Here is a 24,478-nt window from a genome sequence, read left to right as displayed (position 1 = left end):
CTCCGGCAGCCTCCGGGACGAAGGTCCGGAGGTCTGAGACCGGAGGACCCACCTGCCGGGGTCTGAGACCCGGTCCGGACCGGATTCCTAGCAGCCGGTCTGGAAGCTGTTCCAGGCATCTTACGATGATCCCAAAATGTGACATCATCATGCAAGATCTTGATCCCACCTGGTTCCTGGATACTTTCCTCTCCTCCTCCGAATTCTTCGTCCGAAGCGGGCGAGGCAACCCAAGCTATCTGTGGCCGCTCCTCGCGTACCAGTTCCTTATATCCTCGGCCATTATGCCAACCCCGCCACGGTACTCGTATCAGTCTGCATCACTCAGGAGTTCGAGAAGCCGCCTACGATGCCGACCGTCATTTTCTCTCAACGTCAGACAGTCCCAATGAAGGGAAGGCGTCGAGTTCGCCGCAGATGTAAACATTTGCGACGTCAAGGAAGGTTTGGAACATTGAAAGCAACAGTAGAGAGGCCAAAGACATCCACCTACAAAAATCGTCACTTTTCAACTGACAGTTCGTTACAACCTCGATCCACCGTGCCGACACCACAGTGCAATTCTCAGGCTATGTTGCAACCACTGGCACTGCCAGAGGAAGGAGGGTTATCTGCAGAGCAGCTGGGTCGCCTCGTTAGCTCGCTCCACCATGCCCACGCCTCCACAATACTCACAGGGCTCGTTGTCATCGTTCTCAACGGATTCTTGGGGAAGTAGCCCCAAGACATCTCAGTTAAGTCAAACCCAGATGGATTCATAGCCCCTTAATCCAAGATACTTCAAGAAAATCCCCTCATATATCCGGGATGCCATCAGGTGTCTTCGCTTGTGAGTAGCTCTACACCACCTAGATCTACGTGTCCGACCCCGCCATACTTCCATAAGCCTATACAAAATGATGTGAATGGTCAAGCAGTTGTCTCTGGATCACGAGCCATTGATAACATGCACGCTCTCCTTCCTAATTGCCGAGAGGCGCCGAACCTGATCGGCTGCCACCAGGATGGCAAGGATTTGACGATAGTGATGATATGACGTCTATTAGTTTCTAGAATAAGAGTGCTAGAAGCAATCTGCGGGCTACTCCTCAATATCCTCATTACAACAGAGAGACACAACAAACTTGCACGATGCTGCATCGACGCCAATACGGCGTTTACTGAACGTCTGGCCCTTCCGGACCTGTTTGTTCAGGCCCACGTTTTGACCAGTCCTGTGTGGGTTCCTCTCACACAAACCCCGTGAGATACCCAAAAGTGGTCCAAGCTCCCGAGGCGAATGACGAAACGCTGAGTTCATCAAGCTCGGCATATCCGCTTTCTTCTGATCCCTCCCCCAATTCCGAATCTTGGATATTTTGACATCATTGCCGACGGAGCACCACCACGTTTCTAAAATCACTTCGTTGCCCTCCTGCCTCCATCGGTATGGTTTCCCTTCTATCTCGCCTTGGATATCGATTGAAGTAGAATCCAACTGGCAATTGATTCTCTTTTCTTTGATTCCATTCGTTGATATAGAGCCGGGCTGACAAGTAACCCCCACGTCAATAGTTTGGAAGTCGACCAAATACACCTTCATCGCCATCACCATGTCGCCCACCCTCCTGCGCACCACGCCCGTCCTGCGCGCCGGCCTCCGCGCCCGCGCTGTCAAGCCCCTCGCCGCCATGGCCTCGACCAGCTTCGTCCGCGGCAAGGCCACCCTCCCCGACCTCCCCTGTAAGCTCTCTCCCCCTCTCCCCGGTTCTTCTCAAACCCAGAGTCACTGACCTGAGGTGTCCAGATGACTACGGCGCCCTCGAGCCCTACATCTCTGGCCAGATCATGGAGCTCCACCACTCCAAGCACCACCAGACGTACGTCAACGGCTTCAACGCCGCCCTCGAGGCCCTCGCCGATGCCAGCGCCAAGGGCGACGCAAAGGCCGTCGTCGCCCAGGCACCCTTGATCAACTTCCACGGCGGCGGCCACGTCAACCACTCGCTCTTCTGGGAGAACCTCGCCCCCAATGGCAAGGGTGGCGGTGGCGAGCCCGAGGGCAAGCTCCTGACCGCCATCAACGGGGACTTCGGCTCCTTCGACGCCCTCCAGAAGCAGACCAACGCCGCCCTCGCCGGCATCCAGGGCTCCGGCTGGGCCTGGCTCGTCAAGGACAAGACATCCGGCACCCTCAGCGTTGTCACCCGCGCCAACCAGGACCCCGTCACTGGCAACCTGGAGCCCCTCCTCGGCATCGACGCCTGGGAGCACGCCTACTACCTCCAGTACCAGAACCGCAAGGCCGAGTACTTTAGCGCCATCTGGGACGTCATCAACTGGGGCACCGTCTCCAAGCGCTTCGAGAAAGTGCAACGGAGAGGGAGAGTGAAGGGCGACGCCATGTAGATGTCATGTGCCATGTGTGGCCCGTGTGAGATTACCGTCAAAAGTAGTGCATAGTATTGGACGAGTATCTAAATGGAACAACCTTTGAGTCAAGGTACAATCAAAGCCCTCCCGTTTCTGAACCCAGTATCTGCGGCGCAACCCAATGGCCAACAAGGACATGCATAACCCAAGATGGGCAGAGGCGAAACAAACCAATTCACTTCTACCCCTGCCGTCTCGCATTGAGCACCTCACAGCCGCTGGCACCTCACCAACCCCTTGGTAAGCCGCCAGCTCCGTGGGATACTCGTCCGCGAAGATCTCACCCACATAGTCATACCAGTCATCGTTGGCCTCCTGGGTCCGGGCCTCACCATCGAAGTTCGACCAAACGGCGATTGGCTCCCGATTACTCTGCGCTGGAATGGCATGTCGGGGCTATTCGAAGGGCGGGAGGTGCTTGACGCAAGAGACTTGACGTTGACGGTACAGTGATTATCAACATGGTGTGTAACGGCGTGGGCAGGCAGGTTTATGAGGTCGTTTGAGGTGACGTGGAGGTTGATTTTGCAGTTGTCCCGGTGTGAGAATCATGAATAGCTTAGCAATGAAGTACTTTCAAGATGTTGTGAAGTGTGGAGATGTCTACAATATTGTTATCCGACCGTGGCATCTGTGAAGGTAGTGGAGATCGATGTGGAGAAGACGTCTTTGCGACGTGCAAAGTCCACAAGCCAAGTAATTCGGCTTGTGGTCCCTGCACGATGAAGCCATGGGGTCGACGTTGGTCGTGCATTGTATTGGAGTGTCGCTGCCGGGGTAGCCGGCTCACCAGGTCTTTCAAATCGGCAGGCGGGAGATGATCGTCGCTGGCAGGGTTAATAACCAACCTGCCGCGCCCTTTCTAAGTTTGTGGGCATGAAACATGTAGATTCTAACTTTGAACAAATCCTCCGTCTCGGACACCTACGATATTAACCTACTGTTGCCCACAAGTTCCTATGTGTGCGATTCTGTGATCTGTCTAACTATTGTCAACGTTCAAGTTAACTTCTTCGCCTCTTTGCACATGTTCGACAGAGTTCAATGCCGGATTTTCGAAGAACGATGGGAGGTAAAGTACAGGCTGCCATTCGTCGAGGCCATCACTCTGCGCACACCTTCCGCATACCTGATCCTTCTTGCACGCGAATGCTTTGTGGCCAATGTTCCAGCACTTGTAGCACTGAACTGGTCCTTGGCGCCGCTCAAAGACTTTGGTGCTGGCCGACTCCCCGGCCAGGTGAAAGTATCCCTCCTCGAGGAGTCGTTTCGCGTCGTGTCCTTTCGTCACGTAGATCACCATTGACCCGTACGTCTTGCCGTTCTCCCTGTCGCTGAGCCAGTGGATCTTAGCAATCGTTGCATCGTTCTCTTTGCCTAGTGCCTCTGCAGCTCCCGGTAGTTCGTTACCAGAAGAGTCCAATACCGCGGTGCGGTTTGCGCCGTCCACTTTGACCGGGTACAATTGGTCCCTGAACACCCTTGCTCCCTTGACTGCAGTCCTTTGTGCTGTCTCTCTCACCAACTGCATCTCCGCCTCGTCTCGGCAGATCACCTTGATGCGATCTGGAATCCTCGCGTCCTTCACCACGGCAGCGCACCTCCAGCTTTGCCGTCCCTCCTTCGTTCGCATCTCTTCCTCAATGGCTTGTCGAACTTTTCCCACTTGTGCCTTGTCCTTGTCCTCCTCGTCCTCGCTGACTCGTGACATGCCGATGGTACAGTACAGAGTGTCGGTGAATGAGGACGGTGTTGTTCGCATAGATGACAGAGATCGAACATTGCTGGGTTGGCTCATCGGTGGAGTACAGGCTACGTCTGCATACGATGGCTGTGGGCTTGTCTGGGCACTGTTGGCTGTGACGCTTTTGGCCATCACGTCCAGCTGCTCTCGTAGCTGTCTCATTTCTTCTACCGTTTGCTGCCGTACCTGCCCAAGCTGCTCGTTCATCTGCTCAGTTATCTGCTTGCGCAGTTGTTTCAGATCTTCCGCGTCCTGTTCCCGCATCTGTCTAAGCTGTTCGGCTGTCTCTTCTCGCATTGCCCTGAGCTGGTCAGCCGTTTGTTCGTGCATGCGTCTAAGCTCTTCTGTCTTCTTCCGGTCTTCGGCTGCCTCGGCACTGATCGTACGGATTTCCTGCTGGAGTTGTCGGATCATCTCCAGCTGGTCGCTCACCATCTTCGTCGCCGATCGCTGGTTCTCCAGCAACGCATCCCAGAGCCTCTGCAGCATCTTCTTCTGTTCGCTCATTATATGGGTCGACGTTTCCTGGAGCATCCTCCGGAGCATCATCTGGATTAGCGACTCGTTGCCGCTCACCGCGCTCTCCTTGGCCTGCGATCCCTCGACCGCATTGCTACGATCGTTGTCAACTGCTGCCCTTTGCTCTGCGCCAGCATTTTTTGACGTTCCGGCCTTGCTTGCGCCTGCCTGCATACTTTTCTGGGCTTTCGCGGTCGGTTTCACGGCTCTCGAGGAGCGACGCGTCGCGGCCACCGAATCCCACCCTCGACAAGGATCTCCTCGACGGTCGCGTCCATCTCGCGATGCAACGCTCACGGCAGCGCCATCCCCTCCTTTCGCCTGTAAAGAATGTAAAGAGTGTAAAGAGTGTAAAGAGTGTAATATTGTATTGTGACAATATGGCAATCTGCATATTGTATTGGTACAATATCGTGTAGGGCATATCATATCGTATGTATTGCAGTATATTGTTTTATTGCCATATTATTAGCAACACTGCCCGCGCGATCGGCCGTGGCTCTGCGAGGGGCCCGATTGTCCGGAGCCTGAGCCTCCAATGCTGCGGCGCGCGGCTGCGGCGGCTGCAGTCACCAGCCCGGCCTCATCTCCCTTGCTTCCCGGATCTTTCTCACCGCTCTTCACCCTTGTCCAGATCACCAAGTACGTGGACCGTACGGTTCCTCATTTAGATGACGACGACCATGATAAAGATAGCTACACTATCAAGTATTGGATCAATCTGCCGTGTCTCGCGTAGAACAGCCCCCGGTATAGATCGCACACAAGGGCAAAGTCCTCTGTGTCTTGTAGATTCATGTCTCGTAGCATCGTGCTTTATATCTGATACGTCATGTCATTTTCATTCTTATTGTAGTTCATATCATAATATCCAACACGCTTTTGCGCAAACCATTCTCCCGCAGCAAAATCCCAAGTGCTAAGCTATGCGAGCAAAAACAACTATGCAGAGAATGGATTCAAAGGTATCCCAGGCTGTGCATTGCGAACGCCACATGACAATCGCCAAAACAACATTCATCGTAGTCTCCCTTATCTCTCACACCATCCGTCTCCTCCCGTCCGGGTCAACGCCCTTGTCACCGCCTCCCTTAACTGCGCGTCGAAGAAACTGCCTTGCTCTCGTACCCGTTGGCGTCCACAAACGGGAACCGGGCACGGCGCTCAAGGTCATCCAGAGGAATAGTGGAGCGGATATACCTGTGCCGGCATATGTTAGCATGTCTTGCGCTTTGCCGGTGATGCAATTTCAATGTGGCTTGGTGAGGGTGGTATCAGGGGTGGGAAGGAAAGAGGATGAAGGGGTTTGGCTTACTTCCTTCTGCCGTCATCGACACGGTCAAAGTCCCAGCTGGTGAATTCGCCCTCCTTGAGGGCATTCCACACGACCCGGCGGGATCGCTGCGACGCAAACACCTTATCCGTGATGGCTTCAAAGTCCCACTTCGCATTGGCCTCAGCCTCAAACTTCTCAAACGCCTCCTTAGCCTCCTCCTCTTCCGGGGTCTGAGGGGCAATCTTCTTGAAGCGGGATAGGTTATCCAGCTCCTTGGGATCCCGCTCCAAGTTGTACAGCTGGGGCTCGTCGGCGGGGCAAGTGATGTACTTCCAGGGACCCCGGCGGATCATCATCATGGGGCGCACGGTTCCCTCACCCGTGTACTCGGCAAAGACGGTGTCGTGGCCCTCGTGGCCCTCGCGGCCCTCGAGATGGGGCAGCATGCTGATGCCGTCCATGGGCAAGTAGGGGGCCGGTTTGGTACCGATGAGGTCGCAGATAGTGGGGAGGAGGTCGAGAGTCGACACACTCTGGGTGACGCGGTGGGGCTTGAACCGCTTGGGGTAGTTGACGAGCATGGGAACGCGGACCGACGACTCAAAGTAGCTCATCTTGTACCACAGGTTGCGCTCGCCCAGCATGTCTCCGTGGTCGCCACTGAAGATGACAATGGTGTTCTCCGCGAGGCCGGCATCCTCGAGGGTCTCCAGAAGCCTACCAATGCAGTCGTCGACGTAGCTCACCGATCCGTAGTAGGCCTGCTTGGCCCGCTTGATCTGGTCGTCAGAGAAGTTCTGGTCCCAGAGGTCACAGACCTTGAGGAGGCGCTTGCTGTGGGGATCCTGATCCTCGTTGGCGATGCGGACTTCGGGCAGGTTGATATCAACATCTTCATAGAGGTTCCAGTACTTCTTGGTGATAGTGTAGGGATCATGGGGATGAGTGAGGGAGACGGTCAGGCAGAATGGGCGCTTGTTGGAACCCTCGCGGACATGATCCCACAGGTACTGGGTGCTCTTGAACATGACCTCCTCATCATAGTCGAGCTGGTTGCTCCGTCCACAAGGACCAGCCTGGAGAATAGAGCTGGCGTTGTGGTACCACTCGAGGCGAGTGTCGGGCTCATCCCAGTTGACAGCCCAGCCAAAGTCGCCAGGGTAGATGTCGCTGGTCAGGCGCTGCTCGTAGCCGTGGAGCTGATCACCAATGAAGTGCATCTTACCAGCGAGAGAAGTGTGGTATCCCTTGGAGCGGAGGTAGTGCGCATATATGGGCACGTCAGAGCCAACCTGGGCGGCATTATCAAAGGCGCCAATCTTCATGGGGAGGAGACCGCTGATCAAGCTCATGCGCGAGGGGGCGCAGAGAGGTGAGGGGCAGTAGGCGGAGTCGAACTGGACCGAGATGGAGGCCAGGCGGTCGAGGTTGGGCGTTTTGATCTGTGAGTTTGGGTTGTACATCTTAAGCTGGGGAGCGGCCAGTTGGTCAGCCATGATGAAGAGGATGTTGGGCTTGGAGGCATCAGTGGCAGGGTTGGCCGTATCCACGCCAAGCGAGGGAGGGGGGGAGTTGAGATCGGTCGCCATTGTGAGTGGCAGAGATGAGCCTTCTCTTTGGGGTTGTTTGTGAAGTGCAATTATGATTGTTACCCCTTTGTGTCTTAGGTGGTAGTGGTAGATAGAGAGGCAGAGGCAGAGAGAGTGTGTGTGTGTGTGTAAGTCGGGTGGTGGGTGGGGTGGTTGTGTGTTTATTGCCTAGGTATCAGGTGTGTCTCTTGCTCTCTCACCCGAATGAAGGACGATGGATGGAAGGTGAAGAGGAAGAAGTGTAAATATGTGTGAGAGACTTGAAGGAAGGGAGGGTGAGTTGAGGCGAGATGGGAAGAGGAGTGGGATGGGGAGGGCCGGGTATAAATGGATGGCGCAACACGAGGCTAGCAAGGGCGTGGGCGAGGTCGGTGTGGGCAAAAAGCGGGAAGAGGATCTAGACGCCCGGAAAGCTTCTACGCGTCTCTTGGGTGGAGTGTGACGGGTTCTTTTCCACCTTTGATCCAGATGACGGTGGCCACCGAGACAAGGGGCTGAGATAGGTCAAGGATGACGCTGGGGGGAGTTGACGAGTGAGCCCGCCAGGTGCTTGTGGAGAGTACGTGCGTATGGCACGAGCACAAGCACAGCGAAGACGGAGCAACAGGAGCAAAAATTGTCTGTCTGTTGATAGGGTAGAGCCCAGCAAGCCGCAGGACGCAAGACGCAAGACGCAGAAATGCAGGGGAATGGAGACGGGATTGACGTTGGGATCTGGGGTTGGAGGGGTTGGAGGGGTATGTCTGAAGTGAACAGTGCTCTGTGGTTGAGGCGCATGCGCAAGTGCGTAAGAGCGGCCGCGTGGAGGAGAGATCGGAGACGAGATGTTAGAAGGATCTAGGGACAGGTGCTGTAGTCTTTGACTCGCTAGTACCGGCATTGGGAAGCAAGCTCCCATCCAGCAGATCCAAGAGGTCCTGGCAGACCTTCTCGAGCTCATTCTCAATCTTGTTGCGGTATCCACGAATAGTAGCAATATGCTTCTCCCTGCCCCTTGACTCCTTCTGCTCGATCGAGGAGATAATGCGCCAGCTGGCACGGCGGGTGCCGACCACGTTCTTATACGCAATGGTGAGAAGATTCCGCTCACTGACACTGGGCTCACCACCCATCTTGACGACTTCCTTCAGATGGGGGACCATATCATCGTAGCGCTCAGCCTGGCCACAGAGGCGAGCGAGGAATGTCAGGCTACGGCCATGAAATCAGTGTTTTGGCCCTCTAGAGGCCCATCGAGCGGATAGACAAACTTCTTACGCTGCATGATAGGTGTATGGTTAGCCAGGTTCGTTAGACCAAATATTTGATCGAAGATAAGGCGGCAAGTTGGGGTGATAACGGCAAGGTATGTGGGGCGATTTGGTGTGGTGAGGCGGTACGGTGGGCTCTAAAAAAGAGGAACGCGGACTAGAGCAGCGTCAGATAATGGAAAATGCAGTGCTAGAATGGGAGGTGATGACGTAGCGACAAGAGTGACAAGAGTGACAAGAGTGACAGGAAGAAGCGCGGGGCGAGGGGCAATTCAAGGCGGGTTTATTGTTCGTTAACTCGTAAGTGTGGTGATTCGGTTTGAATTTGTTGAGAAATTAAGTTAGAAAGTTCTGCGACAAAGCAGCGCAGTCACCAGATAATGCCCGCGGAGCCATGTGACGAGCCAACTCACTGGTCTCCGTATCGGACTCCTCGGACAGCCAAGCCAAGTCTTCCCAACTTATGACCTGTGGTGCTATGGAGCATCTTCCATCAACTCCCGGGTGGCAGTGGATCTCCGTCTTCCTCTTTCTCTTCGTCATGGCCATGGTCATCCTCCTCCTTCTCCTCATCGTGCATGTCATCGGAACGATCGCCAGTGTCGGAGTATTGAGCATCGTCGTCCATCTCTTAAATCTCACTCTTCAAGAGTCGTTTCTTCCGCGCTGGCTCCATATTTTCGGGCGACCGACGGCCTAAAATCACATGTCAGGTTTCCCGCAGCACAAAACCCGAGGGGGCGCCAAAGGAGCGGTTCCCGCCACAGAACTGGACATCGACCACACAACTCCGGCGAGATTGATTTTGTGAAACCTTGGGAATGCCCAATGCCGTCATCAGTCGCTCATCACAGTGGACCAGGTGAAAGAGTTGGTCCAATGCTCGGAGGCATGTGCGGCATGGGTTTCCGGCCCCGAGGCATGCTCAACACTCCAAGGGAAACCAGGATTGTGGTTGAGCAGAGATCGAAACGTCAGGACAGTGTGCAGTGATTGATTCTGTAATTGACGCCTGGGATGAGTCCTGAGATGGTGATCATCGAACGCGACATCCAAACGAAGAGCCCATCATTCCGTCAACGGATCGCCGTGCCTCATCGGAAATATACTTCTGTATTAGCACACAGTTGCAGTCGGTGCGCCGCAGAACGCTGGGTTTTGAGATAGAAGATCTCGGTGGACAACTCCTCAAAACACCTCGAAAGATACTGATTCTGCTCTTCCATCTCTGGGCCCCGCGGAATGCTCAATCGCCTTCCACGTTGCATCACGGAAATGCCAAGACAACAGTCTCAATTCGATAAACCATGGAGACCTTATCGATAATTGGACTGTCAACATGAGCACCGACACCACTGCTTCGGACGAGGGAGTCTCGCCTGCACAGCTGGAATTTGTTTCGCTGCTCATCTTGCTCGGCGCCGAGTTCATCATAGCGCTGACATTCTCCCTGCCTTGGTCTGTTTCTCCTCCCGCGCCAATGGCTCACCTTTTTGTTTCCCTCCCCTTCGATAATTAACAGAGGCCACAGGTATTTGTTAAGGTAACTGGAACGCGAACGAGTGGGCGCCTATCTAGATGATCTAGAGGCTGCTAGACGTCCCTTCTCAATCGAAAACCTAGACCAAGCAGTTCCAGCCCAGCCCTACAACAAATGGAAAGCCGAAACGAAAGATGCCGGGGGGTCCGCTGAAGGGTCCTGCATCTGGTACAAGCTTCCAAACAACCTGCCCAACATGTGCTTAGGCTCTAACTCCACACCTAGCATCATTTGCCTGGAGACGTTGCAGGACAGGGACATAGTCCGTCACTTACCGTGCGACCACATCTTCCATTCAAATTGCATCACGAAGTGGTTCCTGAAACAGCACGACACCTGTCCGGTTTGCAAACTTTGCTACATACCTCACATAGCCAGTAGCTCGAGGCAATCGTCTGTAGCTAAGAGACGCGATCCATCTAGGGTTAGAGAAACTCCTATAGTTCCATAACGGGCTTCACCCTTCACCAAGGTTGCAAGAAAAACTACTAACTAGTTATAACATGTGAAAGTCAAAAACTATTGAGTTAGAATTAAAATAAGGAAACGAAGAACATTATGATGCAGGAATGACCAACTATCGGAGTCGCTAATTTTGCACTGGCGTTGCTTTTTATTTTACTCTTCAAAAGCTTGCTGTCCATCCGTCCCCATCTTATAAACTGTATCCACAGCAAAAACACATCCTACAATACATCTCAAAGGAACACATAGCTTAGAAGCAGCAGTGGGTAGGTTATATCATTAAGAACTATCGCAACTATGGGCAGCGAGTCAACAGCCCGGTCGAAACTGTACGTAAGGATGTGAAGTCATATCTACTGACCAGCACAGGCAACCTCTTACACCTTCACACAGCCCTTATGTAGATAATCCAATGCAAGGAATGTGATTATATTGAGCGGGCTGCAGATATGATGATAAGGCTTCGTGTTCAGTACGTTAGTCAGGAATGGCTTGGTAACTTACCTATACAGATATCCTACTGTGCTATTAACCTTATCGTCTCACAATATCGCCGGACAGCAGCTGTTAGATTGGACCATGCACCTGGCATCAGACCGGGTGGGTCATGTGATCAGTTGCCTAGTATTTTGCCACAAGGCTTAGGAATCAGCTTCTAGCTGATTCTACACAGCACAGAACGAGGTATATAAAGCTTGCTCTGATACCTCAGAACAAGAAGAGAGAAAAAAGACACATACACATATAATACACACGATTGACATCATCAGAGTGCCACGCTAGCTTTCCAACAGCAGCAGCTTTATCTTCAAATGCAGAGCCTGTGCCACTTCCGCCTTGTAAGGGTGTATTTATGCAGCAGTATGCCCTGCCGTGCAATCATTACATTCTGCGGGAGCTTGAAGCCTAGCGGCCGCTGATGAAGGAGGTTGTGCATCCGCGATAGTGGCTACAGAAGCCGTTGGTATATTCTTAGTCATCTAGCTACCCGATTTACTAGGCTATTGGAACTAATACAGACTTCTAGGACCTTAAGGAACTATTACTACGCATCCATGACCCTAATATTATCACTAACCTTCGCGGGCGCCAGCATACACTATCCAACTCGAAGCTTCCTATTCCGCCATACCTAAAGGTTGAAGTTACCGAAGGCGTTGAGGTCCTCCCGCCCCTGCCGCCCTTCCCGAGTCAGGGCTACAGCAGCCTTAAGCCTAGTATCCGGCGGTCCCTGACTCAAGCTGAAATCGAGATGCAGACATCACTATGGCCAAGTTCGGGCCCGATGTCAAGATCAGGATCACCTGTACATACACCTGCCCGCATACAAGAAACTAGAAGAGGACAGGCTCGAGGGACAAGGGCGGGGGTGCCATCAACCTCACGGCAGCTCCGGTCGTCTCGGGCGGCGGCGGAATAGGGGTTTTCCGCTTGAAAAGTAGTATTTTGTATGAAAACACCGGAAATGCGTTTTTTAAACGATTTAGCCCTAGCTAGGACCGTCAGGCTATTACTGTGTGTGTGATCGTGATGTGTGCAGTTGACATTTTATTGTAATTCGGGCTGCACTCTTGATTGTATAGTAATCAGTATGGTAGGTGGGGAATGCAAGGAAAAAAAGGGGGCAAATTTTGAACATGTGACTTTGTTCGTGCGAATTAGCAAAAGTTGTTAGTGCGAATAGCACGACTCCCAGGGTGTCCATAATTTCTGGAGGAAGAGAGCGCGGTAGGCGAGGGGGAAGTTGAGGACTGGCTCGCTCGTCATTATCAAATGTCGGAAAGCGGTTTGTATGACGCAGTGAAATAGATCCATACGAATGGTCCCAAGAGAACCACCTCGAGCGCTGTGAATGTCGTGTCAGGCGGTATTGGGATGGCTTCTATGATGTTAACTGGTATTGCCGGATCTACGAGAAAGAAAAGGTAGTAGCACCCACTGAGGCAACCGGGGAAATAACGGGCTGGGAGACGGAGATTTAAGACTTAGCATAGGATTAAATTCTAGCTGCTACTCCAGGCCCAGCGCCCACAGTACCATTATGCAACCAAAAAGCGAATTTAACATGTCCCACATACCACATTAAATAAACTTTACCCAACTGGAATGCGTTCTCGACTACGGAGGCAATTTTCCGGACTTTCCGACGTTTGGCACTAAGGGTTTGGTCTAAGATCGACCAAGGATATCCCCGCTGGCCAATCCAAAATCTAGCTAACAGATATGAAGAGATGCTTGTGGCGATTTGTGCTTTTTGGAGCATCCCGCGGACCCTTGAACGTTCTTGCACTGGGAGGGTTGTGTGTCCGATCTCCTGACAGTTGCATCATTTGACGAAAGGGGCACTTTTATCACATGCACAATATTGACATATCGTCATACCCCCCTCATTACCTTGCTTAGTGGCGTTTTTAATCAGTCGACTATTTTAATTCGATTATGCTGAGCCCTTGCTGACAACTTTCGGCATCTTTAGTGGTCGACTCTTTTTTGTCCTCATTATGTCAAAACCGTGCATTCCTACATCTCCTCATCCTATTCCCGATGAAGAGGTTATCTCTGACATTTATGACTTTCCCGTACTCTCTTTCGAGGGCAAATCTAGTCCATTTGGTAAACTAGTCGCTGCAAGAGATGGTGTTCTCAACGTTGTCGTGATATTCAGTAAGTCCTTTACGAGAGTCCTCGATGTTTGAGAAGCGCGATTAACAGTCAATAATCTAGTTCGCCACTTCTTCTGCTCCTGCGATCAAGATTATATCCGTTCCATAGCGCTATATCTTACACCAACCGTCCTCTCTACTCTGGCCATTGGGCCGTCTAGACTCATTATCGTCGGTTGCGGTGACCCGTCCCGTATCCTCCCTTATGCTGCAGAAACATCCTGCGAGCTCCCAATATTCACGGATCCTACTGGCCGCATATATGAAAGGCTCCAGATGAAAAAATCCTTGACTATCTCCGGAAGACCGTCATATGTGAAACAGTCCTTACTCAGTCTTATCATTGTCACGAGCCCTGATTGTGTGAGGCGTCTGATTGGATGTGTGTATATTCTGAGTTGCATATGATCCCCGCTCTGAGTCCCTGTACATCCTTATACTGAAACCAGCTACAAGGATATAGCTATAGCAGTCACACGCCATGTACACGCCCAGCTACCCAAATACACATCGTGACACACCCCCTTAGCCGAGGCCATTCCCAAGGACTTGGCTACCCTATAACTTGTCTTTTGGGTCTCTGCGCTGCCCTCCTCGATATCCGAGTCTTGCCTCCTTGTCAGGGCTGTTGCCTTCCTTCTGGCTGCGTGCTTTCACAATCTGGTCCTTCATTGCTTCCATTCGCTGTTCCAGGACAATCTGGTCTGAAATGTCCTCCATTTGAAGCATCTTAATGAACGTTGCATGCCGTTGTTTGGGTAAGGCCTTTGTCATTCCGTCTGCAATCATCTTCGATGTTGGAACCCAGCCGAACTCAAATCTCTTCTCCCTGTATTCCTGTCGTAACCAGTGTCGATGAATGTCCACGTGCCGAAGCTTCGTAGTCAACTTGGCTGATTCTTCAGTCAGGAGCCTGATTGTCTGGGTATTATCGCATTCAATATGCAATGGCCCATCAATCTTAGCATCAAGTTCCTTGAGGATTCTGCTTGCAAAGATGGCTTCCTTGGCTGTCTGAGACAAAGCGAGCAATTCAGCTTCAGTGCTCGATGTAGTGACAGTGGATTGTTTCGTTGCTTTCCAGGCAATTGGTCCTCCAAACAACATCATCACATAGCCTTGCGAGCTCTTCCTGTCTATTGTATTGTCTGCATAGGAAGCTCTTGAGGAATCTTGTTCCTCCCAGCCTGATTCCCAGTGAACGTGTTCCATACAAATACTGCAAGACTCGGTCTGCGGCCTTATGATGTGTCTGATCTGGATTCTTATTGAACCTAGCAAGCCTTGCAGCTGCAAACGCAACATCGGGTCTTGTTGAGATCGCTGTGAACAATATCGATCCAACTTTCTTCAAATATTTCTCGATCGAACGACGGTCGGCTTGGCAGGTTGCTGGTAACAGCTCTTCCCCTGTCATCGGAGTCTCAGGAGCCTTTGTCTCTAGATCAACATCATACTGGTAAGCAATCTTATCAATATATGCATCTTGAGTCAACCAGATAGATCGCTTAGCTCTGTTTCGTATGATGTGAATTCCAAGAAACCACTTCAGTTCTCCCAGCACTGCCATGTTGTATGTCTGCTGTAGGCCTTCCATAGCCTTCTTTGCCCTGTCTGCCTTCTCCTTCCGGTATGCCCAGACAAGATCGTCAACAAAGAAGAAGACAATCACTCCGTCTTTAAGCATCACACAGGGTTCGTCGGGAACAGTCCTAAAGCCGAGATCTCGGAGGGTTCGTGTCAGATCTTGTTGCCACAAGAACGGAGACCTTCGTAGTCCGTAGAGCGCCTTCTGGAGCTTTAGAACTCTGCCGTATTTTTGGAATCCTGGTGGCATTCTCATAAATACCAGTTCATCTAGCTCGCAGTGCACGAAAGCATTTACAGCATCCATCTGCACGAGCTCCAGATCGTACTCTGCCGCTATTGCCATAAGCGCCCTAAAAGACATGCTGGCAAGCGTTGTCGCTCGAGTAGGCAGATCTCCCCTAGCCTGTTGATTGCCACACACCACAAGTCGGGCTTTGCATTTGACAAAATATCCATGCTTGTCTGTTTTATAGGTAAACACCCACATACAGCTTAGCACTTGTTGTCCCCTTGCCCGACTCCACGGCACCTCAATGAACGACTTCATCTGGTTGTGAGATGACATATGGTCTTCTTGTGCTTTGCGAAATTGTTCCTTGAACGGGTGGCTGTCGAGATCCTTGAGAGTCTTCGGTTCGTCTGGTAGGTTTCGCTTATGTATCTTCTTCGGCTTGAACTTCATTCCAGCGACAAAACTCCCATGGTAAGCAGTCTCAATTGGAACTGGAATAAAGTCGTCCAAGCAGCTCTCCACGATTGCGATTGGTGGGTTATCTGCTCTCACCCCCTCAGCTCCAGCGACTGGTAAGAAGACTGAAAGAGCTGCGTCTTGCTCTTGGTCTGGTTCAGTTGGTGGAGGTGTACGGAATGCTTCCTCTAAAGCTCTTGCCAGTTCGTAGTCTTCTTTGTCCGCTTCGTCGTCCTGGTCTTCTTCCCGATCATCATCTGGAACCATTTCTCCTTCGTCGTCATTCTGATCTTCGCCATAGATACCAGATTCAAAGACTGGCTCGTCTTCTTCAAGAATTGTTTGATTGTTCAGCTGGCTCAGCGGAATAGAGACCTTTTCGACCAGATCGTCAACGCTATCAATGAGTTCCTTTTCCGTACATTTGCCATCAAAGAATGTGTCTTCGTCAAAGATAACGTCTCGAGTTGATATGACTTTTCCTTTGTGCGGAACCCAGACACGAAATATACTTGTCGAGTTGTAGCCGACAAGATAGCCGATGTGCGCTCTCGGGTCAAGCTTGCGGAGCTTCTTTCGTTTGAGTTGCGCTCGTGAAGTCATGGCGTAGGCCCTGCAGCCATATGCCTTCAGATGTGATAGATACGGCTGCTTTGAGTAGAACAACTCGTAAGGCGTCTTCCAGCCATTTGACTCTCTTGGCGTTCTGTTCTTCAGGTACACGGCTGCGCTGATTATCTCTCTCCAAAGATCATGCGGTAGGTTGGCTGTGATTCTTATCACTCGGCTCTTCTCAATTATCGCACCCCCTGAGCGCTCAGCTCCTCCGTTCTGAGCTTGCGTATTTGGCGCTGATGGTTTGCCAATGATGCCTCTCCACATCGTCCAGTATTTGATCTTCTTGGTGAAGAGCTCGTTGTCTGAGCGAACCACTCTAACCAGATAGCCATAGTGGTTCTTCATCCAGTGATAGAAGTGTCTCACTATCTTACCACTTTCTCGTCTGTCATATGTCTTGGTATAATATGGAAAGACCATACCAGACCATGCGTCTGTGATAAACATAGCTCGAACAAAGCCCTTTGCATCTTCATCAACGTCGGTCCAGTCAATCCAAATCTCATGACATGGCTTGTCCTTTTCTCGGTCTGGTGGCCGTCGAGATATCTGCCGATGTATCTTCCCTTGGCTGCAGGCTGGACATTGTGTTGTCTTCGGTCCGCGGAGTCTTATCCCTAGGGAATTCTTTCCCAAGTGATGTAACACTAATGGACTTGGATGTCCCATTCGAAGATGCCATAAGGATCCATTCGCTACCGCTGGTGCCCTTGGGCTTCGCGATGTTCTTCGCCTGTATTGCGTGCTAAAGATAGCATTCTCAGAGTCGCGTGTAATCTCTTGATACTGCAGTACGAATTGATTATGCATCTGGTGAACGATGCATATGGTTGAGCCGTCCCTTCGGATCAGGAGATTGTTGATGGTATCCCAGAAGATTCCGTTTCTTCGAAGCAATTGAAAGGATACTAGGTTCGTGCTGAAATCGGTACAATAGGTTGCGTTCCGTAGGCGTAGCATTCCAACTCCTCCTCCTGGAAGTGTGACCTCTAGGTCAACTCTTCCAAAACCTAGGATTGGAACTTCTGATACTCCTGCAATGACTGCCTCTCCGTCTGCTGCCTTGCGGAAGGTCTTAAACCTAGTCAGATCGTTAAAAATATGCAAGGTTGTACCAGAATCCAAGATCGTTGATAAACGTAGCGGATACACAGTAGTTGTCGAGGCAAAGGCTGATCGTAGGTGCGCTGTGTTCGCCTCTCCTATGATCTTTACTCTGGCCTTTCTCTCCTTTGATTGTCAGTTCCCTTTCTGTTCTCGTAAAGCATCAACCCTTCTCTGCAGCTCGTGGTCATCCTCCAGCGCCTTCTTAGCCTTTCGCATACGACGATCGTTGCGAGGCATGCCCTCCGGTCTCTTATCTTCGAACACACACCAACAGTCAGGTAGGTCATGCCCTCTCATACCGCAGGCTGGGCACGTAAGTGCTGGCCTCTTTCCAGAGCGTCCTCCGGAGCCAGACTTCGTCCTCTTCCCACCCTTTGGCGTGGATGCCTCCTCACTGTGGTCGCTCTCCTCGTTGCCTCCCTCTGCGTGAAACGCCCCGCCCCTCACGGTGTTACCACTCGTGGGCCTGTTGCGGGATGCCCATTCACGCATTGTTGAGGCAACCTCTTGAGGTGTCCAAACCTTTGAGCCATTGGGATCAGGTCGCTGTATGGCCGGTGCAATCAGGTCAATGCCTCCTGGTCTAGATTGGGAATCTGGTTCTAAGGTTTCACTCCCACTGCTTGCCTGGAGTCGTCGCTGCTCAGCCGCTTCTGCCTGGGCAGCCTGGTAGGCGAGCGCGTCTTGTAGGCGTCTTCTCTGAAGAACTGCTTCGGCATCTAGAGTCTTGGCCCCCTCCGCAAAAGCTGTTGCATAGCTTTGATGGATTGGTTCAATTAGGTCAGCGAACTCTCGAAGCCATTGACCGGTCTCAGTCTCTGCTAGGTGATACTTCTTTGCCTTGATCATCATCGATTCCCACGACTCAAGCCATTGTGGGAAGGCTTTCTGATTCTTGAAGCCTTTCATCACGACAATATATTCGTCTTTCACCTTAGCCATCATGAAGCCTTCTGATGGGGCAGCAGAGCTCTTGAGCAGCTGCATCCACTCTCGCAGTGTGTCTTTTCTGTCGAGCGGTTGCCTGTACTTGGTCGAAACTGCCTCCAGGATGGTATCGTATACCATATTAATCTCTGTCTCCTGCTTTCCAAAGTCCCGCTTCCTGACTTCCCACTGCCTAAACACAGCATCAAACGACCGCTGCTGCGGCTGTGATAGCTGGGTATAGTCTGTGGCAGTAGCGTTGAAGTCGCCATACTGAGGCTCTCTTGGTTCTTGCAAGAGTTCCCCAATAGGGTGATCAGGATGCATGTAGGACCATATCTTCCTTGGAATCTTGGCTGACATGGATTGAATCCACGCATCCCAATTTTCCTTTCCAGTCAACATCACTTTCTGGTCTTTTGACGTCATATTCGGATCGGCCGGAATGGACTTAATCGATCGATTTGGACCGCGTCACGACGTATTCTATCTGAACAACGATTGATATCGGTCGTTCAAGGGTCTGACTCGATGTGGATCGCGTTGTTGCCGTCTTTTCAGTGGAATTATCGCGAACCGGGCTCATAACTGTCACGAGCCCTGATTGTGTGAGGCGTCTGATTGGATGTGTGTATATTCTGAGTTGCATATGATCCCCGCTCTGAGTCCCTGTACATCCTTATACTGAAACCAGCTACAAGGATATAGCTATAGCAGTCACACGCCATGTACACGCCCAGCTACCCAAATACACATCGTGACAATCATAAGAAGCATGAAACAAATGGTGTTGGGTTGACCCCTCGTGTGGCGGCATAACCTCTGATACACCAATATCCTAGTCTTAGTCATAGGGCGTGAGATGACATAAAACCCCTCACAGGAAAAGAGGGGGCCGGAAGATCGGAGAGAACAGACATCAATACGATCATCTTTGGGCTCCACTATCGTCTTGATCATTATTGCCCTAATTGACTTACCCGTACCGGATCCAACAAATGGTTAGGAGCGGATATGGTGCCTTCAAAGGTGGAGACTTTTGGCAGAATGGTGGGGAGTGAGAGGGAAGATGTGTATGGGTGCATAGGATGGAAACAACGGCAGATCATTTGACGGCGGAGGAGTTAGTAAAAGTTCTGTCAGGAGACGAATACTGGCTCCCTGCGACTTGAGAGATGAGAGGTACCAGAAAGCACCAAAGTTCAACTTTCCGGCTTAAGCTGCTCTCGACAGCCCCGGGAGATATTCCTTCCGATGATACCAGCACCGCCTAGAGCGATAGCGCCGCAAGGAAGACGAAGAGATATCCAGTTAGCATTCAAGGCTAACATTCACTTTTATGAGGCTTTTCTCCGTGGGATTTCCACAACTGGCAACGAGACAATCAGGGGCTTGAAGATGACGATGGTGGTTTCGCAGCCTTCGGCGAGATGGTGAAAGGCTATTATACGAAGGATGGGAATGCCGAGGGGTTAGCCGAGATTAAAGCTAACCCCTTACACTTCAAGTCACAATAGGAGTACAAGCAAAGAGAACGGCAACTACAGCGGCGGTGACGCATTCCCCGGGGAGCCGTCTTTCCATCTCGATCTTTGGCTCTAACATCGGCTGCCCCTTTCACCAACTTACCTCGACAGTTGCTCGATGCCCATGCCGCTATGTAGGTAGAGTGGTGTCTTGCTGCTGTATTTGACATTTAAGTCGGCTTTCCACCTTCTCAGCTTAGAGCGACCTATCGGAGGGCGAGGGTCACGAGGGTGTTAGGAGTGAAGGTATGGAGGCATTGTTGGCTCACATGCTCCGCACTACAACCCAACCGCCTTTAGCGAGTGACCCCAGAGCCAGCCCTTCAACCCCCAGCAGGTACCAATTTCAGTCGAAGTGCTGGCAGCCACTGAAGTGGCTCTGCAGTACCCTGCACTCGGCGACGAAATGATGACCAGCAACTAAGGAGATGCTGTAGATACCAACCCCCCTTCACTTGAGAGTTGAGAGTCTAATAATTCACTCGCCGACATCGCCGCGGGACCCTCAAAAGAAGTTCAATCACCTAAATCGAACACACTCCAAAGTCAGTGGCCAGCTCATCTCCGCTTTCCGCCAAGAGATGGCGGCTCTTAAGGATGATCGGTCTTCCAGCAGTGGGAGTGAGAGGCAGAGGAGGAGAGAGGATGGGAACCACATGCCAGATCAACAAGGAGCATTACTGCTTCAGAGCCAGAAAACAGCCCTGGAATGGTGTGGCTGAGGGGGGACCCACGCCGCCTCACGGCGGCCCAACTGCATCCCACCACCATCCAGCGATCACCTATCGCCGCAGAAAGCTTGCGCTCTCACAAGCGACAAGAGAAACACATGCACATGCTAAAACTAAAAAATACCAAACATGATTCTGTGATAATAGATTTTCTTGCTGGCACGCGCAGCCGGTCAAACTGTGGCGTTTTCAACAAAACCCGGTCGCTTGTGTTACCCATTTAGCTCCCGGTTCCCAGCTACCAACTCCCAGCTCCCCATCCATCTACACCTCCTCGCATTGCCCTCCCACACGCTTCAGCCTTCTTCTGTCAGCTTCTTATAGGCTCACACTGATCTTTCCTGGCTCTCATCACATTGTCTTAACTCACCTGACTACCCAAGGTATCTGACTTGTGGCCGATCGAACCTCCCGCTTATACATCCTTCCCATCATCCTATCGTCATGCGACCGGACACCTTCCTCACCTAACCCACGAAGCTTACGACTCCCATCTCCCGCCTCTTCCGGCCACCTCACATATCCCCTAAGCTTTCAAAATGGCCCCTGCGCAAGTTAAAGGCGACATCCCGACACACGGCTCCACCTTCATCAAGGTACGTCTTATCAGCACTTCTAGCTCAATCCCCAAGCACCCGCCAGCTAACCGCGCTCCAGCACCTCCTGAACTACCCCGTCTTCAAGGACGGCGATCAGAAGGCCGACGAGTACGGCCAAAAGTCTATTCAGCTCGGCAACTCTGCCTATAAGACCTTCGCCGCCCCCGTCCTGCCTGCCCTGGTTCGCCAAGCCCATCGAGTACGTCTCGCCCTACGTCCAAAAGGCCGATGAGCTCGGCGACAACACCCTCAATCGCATCGATGAGCGTTTCCCCATAGTCAAGAAGCCCACCAGCGAACTCTACAACGAAGCCAAGGGTCTCATCCTGCTGCCATACACCAAGGGCCTCAAGGGAAAGGACCATGTTCTCCAGGTCTACTCCACCGAGTATAATAAGAACGAGCAGGCCGGCTTGGTCGCCGACCTGGTCGCCCACGGCAAGGCGGTCTTCACGACAATTCTCCTCGTTAGCAACGAGACGCTAAGTTGGCTCAGCAGCTTCGTCAGCGCCAAGAAGGCTGAGGCGACGCAGAAGGTCAACGATAAGATCAACCAGTAGACAAGGACTTTGGTTGAGATAGACCGAGTTGACGACACGTGTTTAGACACATATACCTCTTTCCCTTATTTCTAGGCTTTCTTGCTACTCTACTATATTTCAATCTCTCTTCTCTGTCTTCCCTATGGTTGGGACCTCAGTCGACGCTCTATCTGATGAACCTGCAGGCGCCTTATAATACGACCAGTAAGCGTCACACAGCCTGGCTCACCGCCTACACGTGAACAAAGTTCCGAGGTTGACCCAAGAGAAGTCCTCCTGAACAATTACTTCGGCAGACAGTTCAACTCGCTCAATGATGTGGTCGTCCATCCCCGTAATGGTGACCTCTACTTCACGGATACTCTATGGTTTCCTCCAGGACTTCCGCCCCGCCCCAGGGCTACGTAACCAAGTATACCGGTACAACTTCACCACAAGTGCCGTGACTGTGGTTGCTGATGACTTCACGCTACCAAACGGTAAGTCTCAACTTACAATTAGAAATCATGGCGCAACTTACAATCATCAGGAATCACCTTCCCCCCGACGGGAATCGCGCATACGTTACGGACACGGGAATCGCCCTCGGATTCTACGGCCATAACCTGTCTTCCCCGGCCTCTGTGTCGCCATCTCCAGACTCGTTTCATGTGGACAACCCTAACAAAATGTAGCTATCAGTTTGACGTGAACAAAGACGGCACCTGACAGAATCGCAAGACTTTCGCTTATGTCGCATCTTTTATTCCAGATGGTTCGTTATTTTTCCTTCTTCTTGGGGTCTGACCTGATGTCGTGGTCTATGCAATTGGCTAATTCATATGTGTGGCAGGCGTCCATACCGATTCCAAGGGTCGCGTGTACGCTGGTTGTGGAGACGGCGTCCACGTCCGGAATCTCACCGGCAAGATTTACGCAGGGACTACAGCGGCGAACTTCCAGTTTGCTGGCCGCGGGCGCATGATTATTACGGGGCAGACCAAGTTTTTCTATGCCACTCTGGCGGCTTTGGGTACGGTGCTCACTTGATTCCTCGGTTCGCCAACATTTAGCTGCATAAACAGCCGCCTTCCACAGAGAGTTAGCTTGACTTGCACGCATTTCTCCTCATGTAGCGCCAGCCCTACCTGCAACAGCAGGGTGTCACGCCAACAGGCCTCTGGGTACCTGCAATGAGATGATGCGTTCCCGTCACACTGGCGAAGATGACTGAGGATCGTGACAACAAACACCTTGTAGGCGTCCTTTCGTTGCAACAAGATTCCCCACCACTCTCAATCCAGTCTTTTCCTGAGGTCATTAATCAATCCCGCTCCCAACTCTCCAGTCATCTCTAAGAGGCGTTGGGACCTGCTATCCTTCCACAAGTAGCACACCCTACCAGCCGCATACATGTTGAGCAGAAGCCTCAACTCGTCTCCCTGTTGCTTCCCTAGGATATCCTCGTAGCGGTGTTGTATCATGTGTATAATATCCCCAGTATTCTCCTTCCACACAGTGAACCATTTCAAAAACTGTCTCAATTACCAGACCCTACTTTAGGGACCAGGTTCCCGACTATCGAACATAACATCGTTTATCCTGCTCTGGCTCGTCGTGCTGATGGCGGACAGACTAGATCTGTCCACCACGTTTTCACTGCTGCCTGAGGGACCTACGAGCCACCGACCCCGGTGACATCACAGTATAACGGGTGACGACGAATCTACTCAAGATTCTCATGTAGCCCCTAGGGCTTGAATGCTTGCAAAACTCTAACTCTGTCCCGTGAACATCTTCGAAGCGCTTCATCCCGGCTGTCCTCGAATTCAGGTCTAACAGGGCACCAGATAGCACCATTTACGTTCAGGTTCATGGCAGTATACCAAGAGCTACCAGCCCAAAAGGGCTGCTCATCATGTCGTGCTCATCATTCGGGCTGATCGCATACGTCTCTAATCATGCCTCCGGAAGCAACTTTCAGTATGGTTCTAGAATACAAGTGTCAAATATTAGGGTGAAAAAAAATTGTCTGTTCTCCGTCCTATGTCTTGAGGTTTCAGGGCAAGCTTTATATACCCTTTTTCTTCTGTATAGAATCAACTAGAAGCTGATTGCTAAGCCTTGTGGCAATAGGTGGCAATAGGTGGCAACTTTCGCCTCTGACGTATCTGACAACAAGCCGTTCGCCAAATAGCGTCATGAAAGACGCACCTTTGCAGAGTTAGACACGGTTTATTTACTTTGATGCTCTAGATCACCCTCTATGGTACAGGTACCATCCATGTACTAGCCAGTCTCAGGACAAACTCATACGCCCCAAGTGCGATTACGGCTGCTGGGATTGGGTGCAACGGGTGTGGCGTAAGGCCATACAAACCGCTCCGCTTTGAACTGGTCTACTCCGTACTGGTTTACTACCCTGCCTGCACTGGTCCAATTCATCGTACCAGTTCATTCTATTCGTTACTGATCGAGTCCAGAGGTATGACTCGGCTCTTGTATTCGAGCAATAGTGACGGGTAAGATAGTGTGGCTGCAACATCATGATTGGAGTCTTCAACGCCGGCGAATGTGTCCTGGTCACAAGAGAGCGGCCTAACATCTGTGTCGTGTGCGACCATCGTTGCTTTGCATCGGCCACCTTGTTTAGAATAAGGTACATTTGTGTGGCGCTTATCGGGAGGTCCTCCTCAATCAATCAACGCCGATC

At 51.7% G+C, this 24,478-nt stretch overlaps 10 protein-coding genes across 10 annotated transcripts; 4 read left to right on the top strand and 6 right to left on the bottom strand.

The window, feature by feature from the left end:
• Window positions 1-1,081: 1,081 nt before the first annotated feature.
• On the bottom strand, window positions 1,082-1,672 carry BGZ61DRAFT_485483 (uncharacterized protein; the record flags this gene model as incomplete). Its single annotated transcript, XM_046249715.1, has 1 exon — window positions 1,082-1,672. One exon carries the CDS (start codon window positions 1,670-1,672, stop codon window positions 1,082-1,084), a length of 591 nt encoding a protein of 196 aa, XP_046096094.1.
• An 833-nt stretch (window positions 1,673-2,505) lies between these two features.
• On the bottom strand, window positions 2,506-2,847 carry BGZ61DRAFT_150990 (uncharacterized protein). The gene has a single exon (XM_046237372.1). It carries the CDS (start codon window positions 2,799-2,801, stop codon window positions 2,622-2,624), a length of 180 nt encoding a protein of 59 aa, XP_046096093.1. The 5' UTR covers window positions 2,802-2,847; the 3' UTR covers window positions 2,506-2,621.
• Window positions 2,848-4,411: 1,564 nt separating this feature from the next.
• Window positions 4,412-4,849, bottom strand: BGZ61DRAFT_369559 (uncharacterized protein; the record flags this gene model as incomplete). The annotated part of the gene is made up of 1 exon (XM_046241960.1): window positions 4,412-4,849. A coding segment is annotated over one exon (438 nt), but the record flags the coding sequence as incomplete, so codon positions are not given.
• A 663-nt stretch (window positions 4,850-5,512) lies between these two features.
• On the bottom strand, window positions 5,513-7,867 carry BGZ61DRAFT_150966 (alkaline-phosphatase-like protein). The gene is made up of 2 exons (XM_046237371.1): window positions 5,991-7,867; window positions 5,513-5,875 (listed from the first exon to the last, which is right to left on the bottom strand). Exons 1-2 carry the CDS (start codon window positions 7,538-7,540, stop codon window positions 5,767-5,769), a joined length of 1,659 nt encoding a protein of 552 aa, XP_046096091.1. The 5' UTR covers window positions 7,541-7,867; the 3' UTR covers window positions 5,513-5,766.
• Window positions 7,868-8,367: 500 nt separating this feature from the next.
• Window positions 8,368-8,804, bottom strand: BGZ61DRAFT_539775 (14-3-3 domain-containing protein; the record flags this gene model as incomplete). The annotated part of the gene is made up of 2 exons (XM_046254830.1): window positions 8,368-8,731; window positions 8,791-8,804. The coding sequence occupies 2 exons, from the start codon at window positions 8,802-8,804 to the stop codon at window positions 8,368-8,370; spliced, it is 378 nt and encodes a 125-aa protein (XP_046096090.1).
• A 1,596-nt stretch (window positions 8,805-10,400) lies between these two features.
• On the top strand, window positions 10,401-10,694 carry BGZ61DRAFT_304678 (uncharacterized protein; the record flags this gene model as incomplete). The annotated part of the gene is made up of 2 exons (XM_046238723.1): window positions 10,401-10,498; window positions 10,556-10,694. Coding segments are annotated over 2 exons (237 nt in total), but the record flags the coding sequence as incomplete, so codon positions are not given.
• Window positions 10,695-13,296: 2,602 nt separating this feature from the next.
• Window positions 13,297-13,866, top strand: BGZ61DRAFT_369356 (uncharacterized protein; the record flags this gene model as incomplete). Its single annotated transcript, XM_046241949.1, has 2 exons — window positions 13,297-13,459; window positions 13,520-13,866. 2 exons carry the CDS (start codon window positions 13,297-13,299, stop codon window positions 13,864-13,866), a joined length of 510 nt encoding a protein of 169 aa, XP_046096088.1.
• Window positions 13,867-17,593: 3,727 nt separating this feature from the next.
• Window positions 17,594-19,018, bottom strand: BGZ61DRAFT_432850 (uncharacterized protein; the record flags this gene model as incomplete). The annotated part of the gene is made up of 2 exons (XM_046243892.1): window positions 17,857-19,018; window positions 17,594-17,781 (listed from the first exon to the last, which is right to left on the bottom strand). Exons 1-2 carry the CDS (start codon window positions 18,815-18,817, stop codon window positions 17,594-17,596), a joined length of 1,149 nt encoding a protein of 382 aa, XP_046096087.1. The 5' UTR covers window positions 18,818-19,018.
• Window positions 19,019-21,184: 2,166 nt separating this feature from the next.
• Window positions 21,185-21,804, top strand: BGZ61DRAFT_539772 (uncharacterized protein; the record flags this gene model as incomplete). Its single annotated transcript, XM_046254829.1, has 3 exons — window positions 21,185-21,241; window positions 21,303-21,443; window positions 21,469-21,804. 3 exons carry the CDS (start codon window positions 21,185-21,187, stop codon window positions 21,802-21,804), a joined length of 534 nt encoding a protein of 177 aa, XP_046096086.1.
• Window positions 21,805-22,123: 319 nt separating this feature from the next.
• On the top strand, window positions 22,124-22,815 carry BGZ61DRAFT_539771 (uncharacterized protein; the record flags this gene model as incomplete). Its single annotated transcript, XM_046254828.1, has 2 exons — window positions 22,124-22,265; window positions 22,619-22,815. 2 exons carry the CDS (start codon window positions 22,124-22,126, stop codon window positions 22,813-22,815), a joined length of 339 nt encoding a protein of 112 aa, XP_046096085.1.
• Window positions 22,816-24,478: the final 1,663 nt, after the last annotated feature.

The sequence above is a fragment of the Ilyonectria robusta genome (assembly GCF_021365365.1).
Source record: "Ilyonectria robusta strain PMI_751 chromosome Unknown BGZ61scaffold_37, whole genome shotgun sequence".
Lineage (NCBI taxonomy): Eukaryota > Fungi > Ascomycota > Sordariomycetes > Hypocreales > Nectriaceae > Ilyonectria > Ilyonectria robusta.
Note: the sequence above shows the minus strand (reverse complement) of the source record. Positions and strands in the feature narration are given on the sequence as shown.